This window comes from Excalfactoria chinensis, chromosome Z, assembly GCF_039878825.1.
Source record: "Excalfactoria chinensis isolate bCotChi1 chromosome Z, bCotChi1.hap2, whole genome shotgun sequence".
In the NCBI taxonomy this organism is placed as follows: domain Eukaryota; kingdom Metazoa; phylum Chordata; class Aves; order Galliformes; family Phasianidae; genus Excalfactoria; species Excalfactoria chinensis.
This window is the reverse complement of record NC_092857.1, coordinates 9,009,111-9,021,943: the sequence shown is the minus strand read 5'-3', so window position 1 is coordinate 9,021,943 and position 12,833 is coordinate 9,009,111. Positions and strand designations below refer to the sequence as shown.

Here is a 12,833-nt window from a genome sequence, read left to right as displayed (position 1 = left end):
CTCCGCCCCGGAGGGCGGTCCCGGGGAGGGGCTGCGGTGAGGCGAGCCGGGCGGCGGGCCGGGCCGGAGCGGGCAGCATGGGATCGGCGGCGGAGCGGCGCGGGGTCGAGGCGGAGCGGGACCTGGCTGGGGACCTGGCGGCGTTGGCGGAGCTGGACGAGGCGACGCTGCTGGGCGCGCTGCGGGATCGCTTCTTGCGGCAGCAGATCTACGTGAGTGCGGGCGCGGGGCTCGGGCTGTCCCCTCCCGGCTCTCCCCTCACCTCTCTCCTCTCCCCGCCTCCAGACCGACGTGGGGGACATCCTTGTCGCCGTGAACCCCTTCCAGCCCCTGCAGCTCTACGGGAGAGAGGTGAGTGCCGCGCTCGGGCTGCCCCGTCGCGTGCCCAAGAAGCGGCTGGTGCCGGTGCCGCGTCTCCGAGCTCGTCCTCAAGGGCCGGTCTCACCCTGCAGGTCTCCGAGCAGTACCGGTGTCATGAGAAGGGCACGCTGCCTCCGCACATCTTCGCCGTGGCCGACCGTGCCTACCAAGCCATGCTGGGCCGCCGCGGCGCCCGGCCGCAGAGCCAGTGCATCGTCATCAGGTGAGGAGGGGGCACGGCCTCGAGGGCACGACGGAGCCCTCTGGGACCTCGTGGGGCCGGGGGGCTGCTGATGGGCTCACGCGTTGTACTCCCCTTCAAACCTTCACCTATCCAAGCCCCTGGCGGGTCCAAACCCACCTTCGTTGGCTGCACATCACTGCTTTCCAGGCAGATAAGCAGACAGATGGTGAAGAGAGAGGTGATGTGTAAGGAGCTGGGTTTCGTGCAGCCGCTTGCTAGCCTTTGCTGGTAGTGCAACTATGTGGGGACTACAGGGGTTGCTTCTGTTGGGTTGTAGTGCTGGAAAGGTTAACCAGCTCTGCACATTGCTTTTCTTTGGCAAGACAACTTCCACTGTAATTTGTGTGCTGAATCTTGTAAATCACGCAACTATAAAATGGCTTGGGTTAGAAGGGACCTTGGATATCATCAGGTTCCACCCTCCCTACCCCCCCCCAACCAGAGGTAGGGCTGCCATCCATTAAATAGGCAGCAGACCAGGCTGCCTGGGGCCTCATTGAGCACAGCCTTAAGTACCTCCAGGAAAGGGGCACCACAGCTCTCTCACTGCTGTTTCACTGAGAAACTTCCCCCTGGCATCTAATCTAAATCTCTCTTCCTTTAGTTTGAAACCATTTCCCCATCTCCTCTCACTTATATACTCATGTGAAAAGCTGATTTCTCCTTTTTATAACATCCCTTTAAATACTGGAAGGCTGCTATGAGGTCTCCTCAGAGCCTTCTCTTCTCCAGACTGAACAAGCCCAGCTCTCTCAGCCTGACTTCATAGGAGAGGTAGAGTGGGCCTATCTTTGTGGGTGCCCCATCCCTGGAGGTGCTCAGGGCTGGGCTGGATGGGGTCCTGGCAGCCTGAGCTGGTTGGGGGGGCAGCCAGCTTACAGCAAGGGGGTGGAACTGGATGACCTTGAAGTTCACTTCCAACGTAAACCATTCTATGGTTCTATCATTTCCCTTAGTAACCGAAGAGGAAGGGGAAGAGAAGGAACTTCTTTGCTGTGAGAGAATCTGGTCAGGAAAAAAATCATAAAATCAAACCATTCCTTGGCTGCATCCAAAGCAGCGCAGCCAGCAGGGCAATGGAGGGGATCCTGCCCCTCTGCGCTGTGACACCTCACCTGGAGCACTGCGCCCACAGCTGGAGTGCTCAGCACAGGTTGCCCAGAGAGGTGGTGGATGCCCCATCCGTGGAGGCACCCCAGGTCAGGGCGAAGGGACTCTGAGCACCTGATGGAGCTGTGAGTACCCCTGTTTGCTGCAGGGGAGTTCAGCCAGGTGACCTTCAAGGGTTCTATCCAACTGAAATGATCCTGTGATTCTGTGTTGTTGTGAGAAGTGAGTTCTTGTAACACAAGACTTTTCCACTATCATGAGCATTTCCCTCTGTTATGTCATTAGTTTCTTGTCTGCAGGGCAGCAGATAGCATCAACTAGCAGAGAAAGCCTCCAACAGCATCAACTAGCAGAGAAAGCCTTTAAGCACCAGATGACTTTCTCTTCTGGTGATTGTAGAGTATTTAAGTGTCTTTTGAGTTGAAATGTTAATTGCCAGCTGCTTTATTTATTATTTCCTTCGTTATGTGAGCATTCTGATCAGTTTCATGCTTCATGGTATGGAAATGACTTACTGAATCATTACTGAGTGTTGCAGCGGGGACTGGGAACAGGCCTTGGGTTCCAACCCTACTCATTTCGTCAGCCTGCAGGCCAACAGCACCTTGAAGTGCTGTTATGAAGCAGGAAGATGCGGTGGCTGTGAGTCTGCAGGCGGGAAAGGTTCTGCTGGTGAAGTTTGTAGGATCTGAGAAAAGTCAGAGCAGGAAGGAGGTAGAAGACAACATGAGAGACCTGTCGGTGTTTCCCAGTAAGGTGGTGGTCTTGTTATTTTCTGAGAGCGGTTTCTGGTCTCAGAAATGACAGCTCAAGCCATGCACCTTGCAATCCTCTTAAGTGTGTTGTTGTAACAGGAAGTTGATGGTTTTACTATCTGCGAGTGGTAAAACACTCAGTAGCAAGATTACCTGGTTTGAGCAAAGCTTGGGCTGGGGAGGTGGATGTTACTCCTGTGACACCAGAGTTTATCAGAACAGTGTAGCGATGCAAGGACGTTCTGCTGTTCCCTGTGCTTGGGCTGCTTCCGTGTTGCAGATGCCCACCTCTAGCAAGGCACAAACCCATGTAGTTTTCTCCAGGACACACATGTTGCCTTCCCGTCCTTTCTGTTCTCTCTTTGGCCACTGCAGCTTAATCTGGGAGATCTGGGTGACTTGTTTCAGAGGTTACAACTGATGCTGAGCACAGCAACTGCCCTCCGGTGGCATAAGCTCATTGCAATCAAGTGTTCTTGTGCTGCAGATTCCACTGGCTCAGGTCGGCTGGCATTAGTCACAGCCTCAGTATACTGTGGAACAGCACGTGGGTCTCCTGGAGATGACTTTGCTTTTTTTCTCAGCCTGGGGCAGTTAGACACCCGCAGCTGGAGAGCATGCTTGCAGGGCTTGGCAAAGCTGCTGCTCTTGTTTAAGAGTTGTAGGGGTGAGCTTGAATTGGGGGAGTGCTGATTGACAGTGCTTCTGTGGAGGAAGGAAGTCACCAGAGCTCTGCATCCAGTTCTGTAGCCCCCAACATAACAGGGATGTGGAGCTGTTAGACCAGGTCCAGAGGAGAGCTGCAGAGATGGTCAGAGGGCTGGAGCAGCTCCTGTACAAGACAGGCTGAAAGAACTGGGACTCTTCAGCCTGGAGAAGAGAAGGATCCAGGGAGAACTTATAAAGGCCTTCCAGTACCTGAAGGGGCCCTACAAGAAAGCTGGGGAGGGACTTCTGGTAAGGGCATGTAGTAACAGGACAAGGGAAAGTGGCTTTAAACTGGAAGGGGGTGGATTTAGACTAGATGTTAGGAAGCAATTCTTTACTGTGAAGGTGATGAGACCCTGGAACAGGACACGTCCCTGCCTATAGCACAGGGTTGGAACTTAAGGGTCGCTTCCAACCTAAACCATTCTATGAAAACCAAAGGATCATTTTATCTGTGTGGCAGAGACACTGGGCAGCATATGGTCTTGTTTTGGTTGCCCATATTCAGGTGGTGATGGCTCGTTACATGCCTGGGATCAGGTACTTACTTTAGAGCTTGAGGTATTTAGCAGCCTGTGACAGGTGCAAGCACAGAGTTGCTGGGAGTTGCAAAGCAGCAAAGCCACACCTGGTGCTCAAAGGTCAGATGTATAAACAGAGACCTGCCCTCGTATATACTTGCCTCATTTCCTGCATTTTTATTTTTACTGTGCAGATGCTGAAGCTGTGAGCCAGTGTGATGCTATCAGTTTGTGAGGCAACGTGTCCTTGACTGGGCATTCCCCTTCCCGTAGGTTGGGAAGCTGTGCTTTCCGAGTACTGCTTATTTAACTTGGAGGTGGAGTGCTGAGTCTGCGTGATGCCAAAATGACGTGCAGCATTGCTGCTGTAGGTGTGACGGGGCCTGAGGAAATAGTCGCAAGTTGTACCAGAGGAGGTTTAGACTAGATATAAGGAAAAACTTTTTCTCTCAGAGAGTGGTCAGGCACTGGAATGGCTGCACAGGGAGGTGGTGGAGTCACTGTCCCTGGTAGCATTCAAGAGGTGCCTGGATGTGGAGCTATGAGATGTGGTTTAGTAGCTGTGATAGCAATGGTGATGGGAGGACTAAATGATCTTGTAGGTCCTTTCCAACCTTGTGATTCTGGGATTCCGTATGCCAGCATTATCAACCAGCTAAAGTGTGTGAAGAGCATGTGAGATTTGAGATTGCAGCGGTATCACAAGATCGATTGCTCACTTCTGGATGTGAGATGGGGCAAATGTCTGTAGGAATAAGAACCTGTAGACCCCAGCCGCACTTTTGAAAGGGATTGTTAAGTGTAATTCTGTTAAGAAGCAGGTCAAATGGACTCTTCTATGTGCCCCATCCAGTAATGACAGCGTGGAGTATGTATGTGCTTCCTGGTGGATGGGGAAAAATTCCCCTGGGTGGGGATCAGTACATTGTGGAACCCACTGTGTAAAGCTGAAAGAAGGTATGAAACTGCTGGAGTGCACTCTCAAGCAATAGGATGCTAAGATATGAGGGTCACAGCAGTTATACTTTGGAGCAGCTGGAGTTTCCTCACTTTTTCTTTGCAGTGGAGAGAGCGGTGCAGGGAAAACAGAGAGTACCAAGCTACTGTTGCAGCACATAATGAACCTATGCAAAGGCAACTCACAGCTGGAGCAGCAGATCCTTCAGGTAGGTGTTGGTGGGTTCCTGCTTGTAGATGCAGAAGTAGCATTGCTGTGAGGCAGCTTGCACTGAGCTCAGAGAGCCTCCTGGTGAATCATCACCACTGAGCTGCGGAGCAAAACATTAAGACACATTTTAGGAAAATAGTGGGAAGGATGATGAAACAGCTGACCACAAGTTAGAAGGGTTGGTAGGTTTGCTGGGAATGTGGTGGTTTGGTTCCCAAATGGAGCAGAACTATTGTGATCGTTCAGCATGATGTCTGTAACAAGGGAGTAGGGGCTTATTTTCTGAATCATTTCCTGTTTGAGATGGAACAATGTTTTTATTAGAAAAATAAAAGCTTGATTTAATGAAAGTCAGGGATGGCGAATCTACACAGCCTTCAGTAACCTTTCATTGGCCAGCTATACTTACTGTCAGGCACATACTTGCTCACTCACTGACTTCATCTTCACTATTTTCGTAACTTTTGCTAGCTGATTTTGAAAAGTGGCTCTTTGGTCTTGACTCGCTCCCAGGGGCATTTTATTCTGAGCAAATCATACCCTAACCTTCCAACTGATAGATTAAGCAGAACGAGTTCTTGGACTGCTCCATTTTAAAGTCTGTTTCAGACATCTGTGGTGGAATCAGACCCAATCTGGCCTGATTGTTCTTTCAGTTTCATCATAATTCACTGTTCTGATCCGTATGTTGTCTACAGATGCCATTAGGTAATTTACCATGCTTACCTTTAACGATTGTCATGTGTATTTGCTTGTTGTTGGTTAGCAGACAGATCATCTGGTGGTACCATACCAGATTACTGGGGAAGTCATTTCTGAGTGTTCATGGAGTGTTTCTTATTCCATCAGAATGTTAAACAGCAAGTGCTAAAGCTAACCTTTTCCAAACAAGCTGGATTGAATCGCTTAATTTGAAGAATGCATTTCCTACCCGTTTACCTCTTGTAGGTAAATCCATTGCTTGAAGCTTTTGGCAATGCACAGACTGTGATGAATGACAACAGCAGCCGCTTTGGGAAATACATACAGCTGCGTTTCCAGAATAACACAGGTAAAGTCGAAGGCACTTGGGGGAGTGGACTGAGTACCTAGAACTTAAGGAGGGTAAAATTTTGTTACTTGATCCTCTGTGGAAAGGGTGTGTGTGTACAGAAAATCCTATAGCAGCCACAGCTTTGAGATAAGACCTAGGTTTGAATTATGTGGCACTATGGGAAGAATATTGGGGTGATGGTGCAGGGGAGATATTGGCAGTAGTCCGTGGTGCCTTTTGCCTTTGCTGTGATTAAAGGAGGTGAGCAGACATCTTTAATAACATACATAAGAGAAGTATGGAGGAGCCTGTTTCCAGGGTGTCGGGCAGCTTAGAGGAGTTGTACATGGGACTTGCTTTAGGCAACTCCATGCTTCTATCAGTAGTGCAGAGATGTGGGGCAGCTCAGTCAGCTTCATGTCTCTGTGTGCAAAACACACCCTGTCACCTTCTTGTGTGCAGTGCGAGGCGCCAAGCTGAGTGAGTATCTGCTGGAGAAGTCACGGGTTGTGCAACAAGATACTGGCGAGAGGAATTTTCATATCTTCTACTACATGTTTGCTGGACTGTCTTCAGAGCAAAAGGAGATGTATGGGTTATTGGATCCTTCACTCTACAGGTACTTCAAAGTTAGACCTTAATTTAGTTTTCATGGAGGGGGGTGGAGGGGAAAGTAGTGAAATGGAGTCTACGATTCTGCCAGTGGGAATGGAGCCTGGTTCAGGTAAATAAACTAATGGAAGCTGAAGTGGAATCTGAATGGGTGTGTATAAAGAGATCTTACAAATCGTCATGAAAGCTGGTAGATCTGGGTCTCGTCTGTGTTGCGTTACCTTAGAAAAGATTTTATTCTCTTTCACATCTCACCTGTTGCTGATCTGCTTTGTTCATTTGGAGTGGAACAGACTTGCTGCACTGATTGTGTGATGATTTTGTATGGGATATGCACTTTCTCAGGTACATAAGCAAATGGTTTGGTACAGAGGATGTAGCTCAGCGCTGGAAGCAGAAATACCAAGAGGTGTGCAATGCCCTTGACATGGTGGGCTTCCAAGAGCAGGTCAGTTCTGGGACTGCTTTGTTTATATCTGAATTTTCCATCTTGCTTCCAGACCACTTCAATTTGTTACACTTTGTGTAGAGCCTTTTCCCACAGGCTGCCCGTGCCTTTCCTTCACCTTTTCTCCTTCTGGGGTCTCCACCTTCTGTGTGTTACATACTAATAGATTTTCAGTCACCCATCATGTGTGTTTTAGGAACAAGTGGACATGCAGGCAATCCTGGCTGGTGTGTTGTCACTGGGCAATGTGACCTTTGAGCCTCAGGAGAGTGACGGGTCTCTAAAAGTGAGTGAAGGCTCACGGGGATGGCTGAAGGCTGCAGCGGTGAGTCACAGTTTTCCACTATGTCCCCATGATTGCCCTTGTGTTCGTTGCTATTGGCACCCCCAGAGACAATTCCCAGGTTCTCTTTCTTGCTTAGCTAGGACCAGTGCCTTTCATCTGGAGGTATTATACATGCCTTGTTGACTTCATATAATGCAAATGTTTTAAAGTCATATCCTATGTTTCACTATGTGTGATACCTTGGAGAAATGTGGATATGTGGTATCTGAACACCAGCTTTGTGTATCCGTGTAAATCCTGTCCCAGGGTAACACCTTAACTGCAGTCACTTTTGTTGATAGTCTTGAATTAAATTTTATACTATTTTTACATGAAAATATCAGACTAAAAAGCACATATTCCCTAGGCCTATCTGATCTCTAGTGTGTGGGATGGATGCATTATGCAGTTTTACTAACAGCCCAGTACAGGAAAACGCAGCGTATTTTTGCTTTTTCTGTGTCTTTTTATTTTGATGTGTTAGGAATCCCGGCACCCTTGGGTTTGTGTTTCATCTCTTCATCTGTGTCCCTCCTACAGCATACCTGAATTAACCACATACATCTGTTCAGCAGCCAACTTCTTTTTGTCTTTGTTTTTAAAATCTGCTCCTTGGTTTTTGCCTACTGAAGGGGGAATTCCTGTTAAAGTAATTACCGGAGAGTTCAACTGCATCTGAGTTCTCTCTGTTTCCTGTTTTCTTGTGGGTTCGTGTGACCAATGTCGTGCACAGTCACCTTGGTGTGGTGCTGTTCCGTGAGTCATTAAATCATTCATCTGGGACTGATGTGGCTCCCAAACAAGGTGACAGGTGGCACCACTGGGAGATCCAAATGGAAAGTATTCAAATCTTGCACACTGCATAGGATAACGCGCATCGCAGAGCATGCATCTGACTCTGGTTCTGCAAGATACATCGCCATTACGTTGGATGTTGCACAGATATAGATGCAATCCTCACATATAGAATGAAAGACTCGTTATTGCCTCCTCATCTGTTTTCCTTTTCCTAGGGTCAGTTTGGAGTGCAGGAGGATGAATTGTTGAATTGCCTCGTTTGCACAATGTCAGTGACCCGTGGAGAGCAGATTCAGCGTTTTCACACCCAGCAGCAGGCAGAAGGTAAGAAACATAATGAATTGCAGATGTGCTGGCTTGAAAGACTGACCCAGAGTTGTTTGGCTGTCCCTACACATGTGCAACTTCTTAGGAACAAGGATGTCTGTCTGTGCCACTTCCTTCTTCTCCTTGCACAGAGACAAGCGTATCTGCTTGGTCTCTTACTAACACCTGGGATTGTGAATGCTGGTTTTGTTTGACCTCTAGGAGACTGCAGAGATTAAATGAGGGACCAAGGAATTATCTTTACTTTCTCCCTAGCTAGAAGATAAATGTAGGCGTTTGTACAAAAGAGGGAAAAGCTACTGCTGCACAGTTCTGGCACTGTGCAGAGCTTTAGGAGGTTGTTGGAGATATAATACAGAGAATCAGTAAGACAGCACAATGTCAGAGGAGGATTCAAATGAAAGAAAAGTGTGCTAAAGTAATAAGTGCAAGGGGTTATTTTCCTTTTCAGTAGAAAACAACCATAAAATGCCAGCACTACAGATTATTGCTTAAAACAAGATGGGAAAGAAAAGCTGGAAACAGAGTTATTCAGTTCTGCTTCTCAAATATCTTCTCTTACTTATATCTAGACAATAACATAAATATCTCCCATCAGTAGGTGCTGATCAGATGGATTTGGTCTCCCTCTTCTTTATACCATCAGCAAGTTTTTCATCAATGGCATCCTCCTCTTAAACACTGTATTTTTGATGTTGGCTGTGGGGTTAAAAAGAAGTTCAAGTGATTGCCACAGAACCATTTGATTTTCTAAGAACAATCTAGGGCTTCTGGGTTGTTTAACAAGACTGTACTCAGTTAACTGGCAGAGTAGCAAGTCTGGATATTCTAAAAAGCGGAGGGACTTCTTTAGAAGTTTTGTTTCTGTGTTAGCCTCACAAATACCCTAGTGTGCCACATTTAGTCTTGTAGAAAGATAGTGATAACTTTTGAATGGAAGAGCTCTGTGTGAGCTCTCAACTGGTGGCATTGTAGCTAGAGATATACTGAGACAACTTTGGTGCTATGGTCTCTACCTTTCTCACAGCCCTTCAGTGCATCACTTGTTCTCTCTGTGCAGATGCTCGAGACTCCATTGCCAAGGTGGCATATGGCCGAGTATTTGGCTGGATTGTTTGCAAGATCAATGAACTGCTGGCTGAGAATGTGGATCCTGAAGTAGAGCTGAGGGAGATTGGTGAGTTCTGCCTGCATCGCTCCGTCATCTGTTCTCAAATCCCTCAGCCATGACAAAGGAAAGGCACAATTTGGGTTGTCATGGAAGTTTCATACAAGACATGATCATGCCGGAGATGCTAGTGAGCAGCATGGAATCTGTATGAAAGTGCTGGCAATTGGATGATCTGAAACAAATATGAGGTTGAAGTTCTAGAACGTGCTGACTCTGCAGAGGGGCTGGAGATTGGAGTGGATTGATCTTCTGAATTGATCTTCCAAGAGAAGTTATGGGAATGGTGTCAGTAGCTAGTTGGCTAGGGGTTCCTGTGCCATAACGGCAGGGTGATGGGATATTTAGCTGTGTGCTGAGATCTCTGTTGTGCTTGTTTCCCTTCTTTTAGGTATCTTGGATATTTTTGGGTTTGAAAACTTTGCAGTGAATCGTTTTGAACAGCTCTGCATAAATTTGGCCAACGAGCAGCTTCAGCACTTCTTCAACCATGTAAGTCTGTTGTGGATTATCTCACCTTATGTGGCAGGGAAAATAAAGCACTAAGTTACCTAGAATATGGTGGAAAACTTGTTGGAAAACAGATCTGTTGACTGGAAGGACAGAAATAGTGATGGGCAAAGCTGGATAAAAAGTGGCAACCTTCACTGCCATGGCAAAGGAGTCATCAGTGAAAGCAGAAGGGTCAAGTAATGACCTGAGTTGGCAGAACAGGGACACTTATACTCTGAGAAGCGTTCCTGCTCTTTGCACCAGCTACTTACAAGCTATGGCAGAGCATGCAGAACAGCAGTTTCATTTTTAGGGATGCTGTGAGAGAGTCAAGCCTGTCCCCTCAGCTCAGGGTCAGAGAGATTTTCAGAGCTGTTTAACCAAGTTTGCTGTGGGCTTAAACCTCTGTTTTCTCTGTCTCAGCACATTTTCCAGATGGAGCAGGATACCTATAGGGTAGAAGAGCTGCCCTGGGAAACTATCACCTTCAGCAATAATGAACCTATTCTGGTGAGTGAGAGTTGAGAGAAGAGAGGTGCTCCATTCAGCCAAGGGAGCAGTGTTGCTTTTTCTGTGACTGGGGGGAGATGCATTGGGAAAAAGCTGCTTAAAGTTTGGTACAAATCAGCGGGGTAGCCTGTTCTGCTTTGGATACATGTAATGTTTCTCCTTTCCCTACAGAATCTGCTCCTGGCCAAGCCACTTGGGTTGATGTCTCTTCTGGATGAACAGAGTGCATTCCCTCAGGTGTGAGAAATGGAACAGAGAGAATGATGTGCGGGAAGTAGCAATAAATCTGTAGGCTGCAGAGAAAACTGTTATGTTGATGTGTGACTGCAAAAAGTGGGATGAACAAAGGAGTCCCCATGTGACTCATGTGGCAGGACAGACAAATCACAGACAGACTGATTACAGTGGGACCCCTGCAGAGTGTCAGGGGGTACAGCATGAAGCTGTTGCACAGCCAAAACCACTTCCAATACTGTGTTTTCCTCCCGTGTGCTCTGATCATGTCTCTGTTGCAGCCCTGTAGTTTGATTATAAAATCTGCTTTCTTGCAGGCAACTGATAAGACTTTTGTGGATAAACTAAACAGCAGTTTTAAAGGGAACTCACACTTCCAGCCATGCAGAGGATGTGATTTGGGCTTTAGCATCATTCACTATGCTGGGAAGGTATGTACTATTCGTTGAAAGAATGTTGTTGTAATGTTTGTTGGAGAGGGAAAATGTGTTGCTTGACAAATGAGGCTTTGATGTTAAGGAATGTGTGTTCCAACAGTTATATAACAGAAATGTGTTCCCTGGGAGCTGCCTTTTAAGACTATCTGGGATCTCATTAGAAGGTACAGGAAAAGGACCTATGAAGAAAGTGGGACTTCCTCTGGGAAACATATGGTATTAGAGGAATCTGTCACGCTGATCAGCAGCCCTTCAGAGCACTGATCTTAAAATAGTCCTTTATAATATAAAAGTCCTATATCCACAGCCCCAGAAGGAAGTCTGATGGCTTTGCCTTTACCTATCAAGGTCCAGAGTACCACAGTTTCAATTTTATTATAAACACTGTGTTTACAAAACTCACCTCCAGGACACTGTGCCTTCAGATTTACAGTTGTTCCTGTCAGGCTGTGGAGATGGCTTTCACAGCAAGCTTGTGAGCACTTTGTGGTTTTCTGCCTTTTCTCCTAGGTACAATACACTGCTGGTGGCTTCCTAGAGAAGAACAGAGACACGTTGCCAGCCAACATCCGTGGGCTCTTCATCAACAGCGTCACCCCCCTGCTCAGTGTGCTGTTTGCAGGCAAGTCCCTCTGTTAATTCAGAGCATCCCATGTGAACTAGAGCCCTCCTCAGCAAAAGCTAAGGGTGGGGATAAGGCTCGTGTACTACAAAAGTTTTTCCAACTTGACAGCCTCAGAGAAGGCTGCATCCTGGAGTGGGGCTGCCAGGATATACAGTGCTGCCTGAACTGTTCTATTTCCCATGGTACATGTACATGGTAGCAGGAATACCTTTCAAAGCTGTTTCTCCTGTTGGGAAAACACTGCATATGCATAGTTCTGACTACAAACCTAGCCATCCTTACATACACTAATTACAGAAGACCCTGCTATCTTCAGGGATCCAGGTTGTTTGTTTGCTTTATTTTGCTTCAAAGTGAATGTCCCTAAAGTTCCAGCAGCCTGTTCCATGCCCCCTGGTGCAAAGCCTTTCCCGGATCCCCATCCCTCCCCTGGCACAGCTCCATGCCGTTCCCTCAGCCCATTGCTGTCACACAGAGCTCAGCTCAGCTCCGCTCCCTGTGAGGAGCTGCAGCCGCCATCAGGCTCCCCTCAGCTCCTCTGCCCTGGGCCCAGCACATCCATGGCCCTCAGCTGCCCCACACACACCTTGCCCTCCAGAGCCTCGCCATGTTTGCAGCACTTGTTTGGACTCTCTCTGTTCTATATTATTATGAAGTCCAAGACAATTTCTGGGGTTTACAAGTAACTGATGAATTCCACATCTATTCTGCACTGTGTTTTGAATCCCACCTAGCCCCAATCCCTGCAGTGGGCTGGTTGCCCCCACCAGCTCAGGCTGCCCAGGCTCCATCCAACCCAGCCATGAGCACCTCCAGGGATGGGGCAGCACAGCTCTCTGGGCAGCAGTGCCAGCACCTCACCACCCTCTGGGCAAAGAATTCTCTCCTCAATTCTAACTTAAATCTCCTCTATTTTAGTTTAAAACCATTTCCCCCTTGCCCTATCAAGGGGCTGTTC

At 47.7% G+C, this 12,833-nt stretch overlaps 1 protein-coding gene across 1 annotated transcript; it reads left to right on the top strand.

Annotated features, from left to right (window-relative positions):
- Window positions 1–6: 6 nt before the first annotated feature.
- Window positions 7–11,889, top strand: LOC140263907 (myosin-IIIb-like). Its single transcript, XM_072359222.1, has 15 exons — window positions 7–212; window positions 286–351; window positions 453–583; window positions 4,762–4,864; window positions 5,815–5,917; window positions 6,362–6,518; window positions 6,857–6,959; window positions 7,156–7,284; window positions 8,298–8,406; window positions 9,470–9,586; window positions 9,969–10,069; window positions 10,493–10,579; window positions 10,751–10,816; window positions 11,131–11,244; window positions 11,761–11,889. Exons 1-15 carry the CDS (start codon window positions 78–80, stop codon window positions 11,887–11,889), a joined length of 1,650 nt encoding a protein of 549 aa, XP_072215323.1. The 5' UTR covers window positions 7–77.
- Window positions 11,890–12,833: the final 944 nt, after the last annotated feature.

Coding starts and splice junctions, on each gene's coding strand:
- LOC140263907 (XM_072359222.1), top strand. CDS start 78: ATGGGATCGGCGGCGGAGCGGCGCGGGGTCGAGGCGGAGCGGGACCTG. Junction 213..285: donor TCTTGCGGCAGCAGATCTAC/GTGAGTGCGGGC, acceptor CCCCGCCTCCAG/ACCGACGTGGGGGACATCCT. Junction 10,580..10,750: donor GCAATAATGAACCTATTCTG/GTGAGTGAGAGT, acceptor CTTTCCCTACAG/AATCTGCTCCTGGCCAAGCC.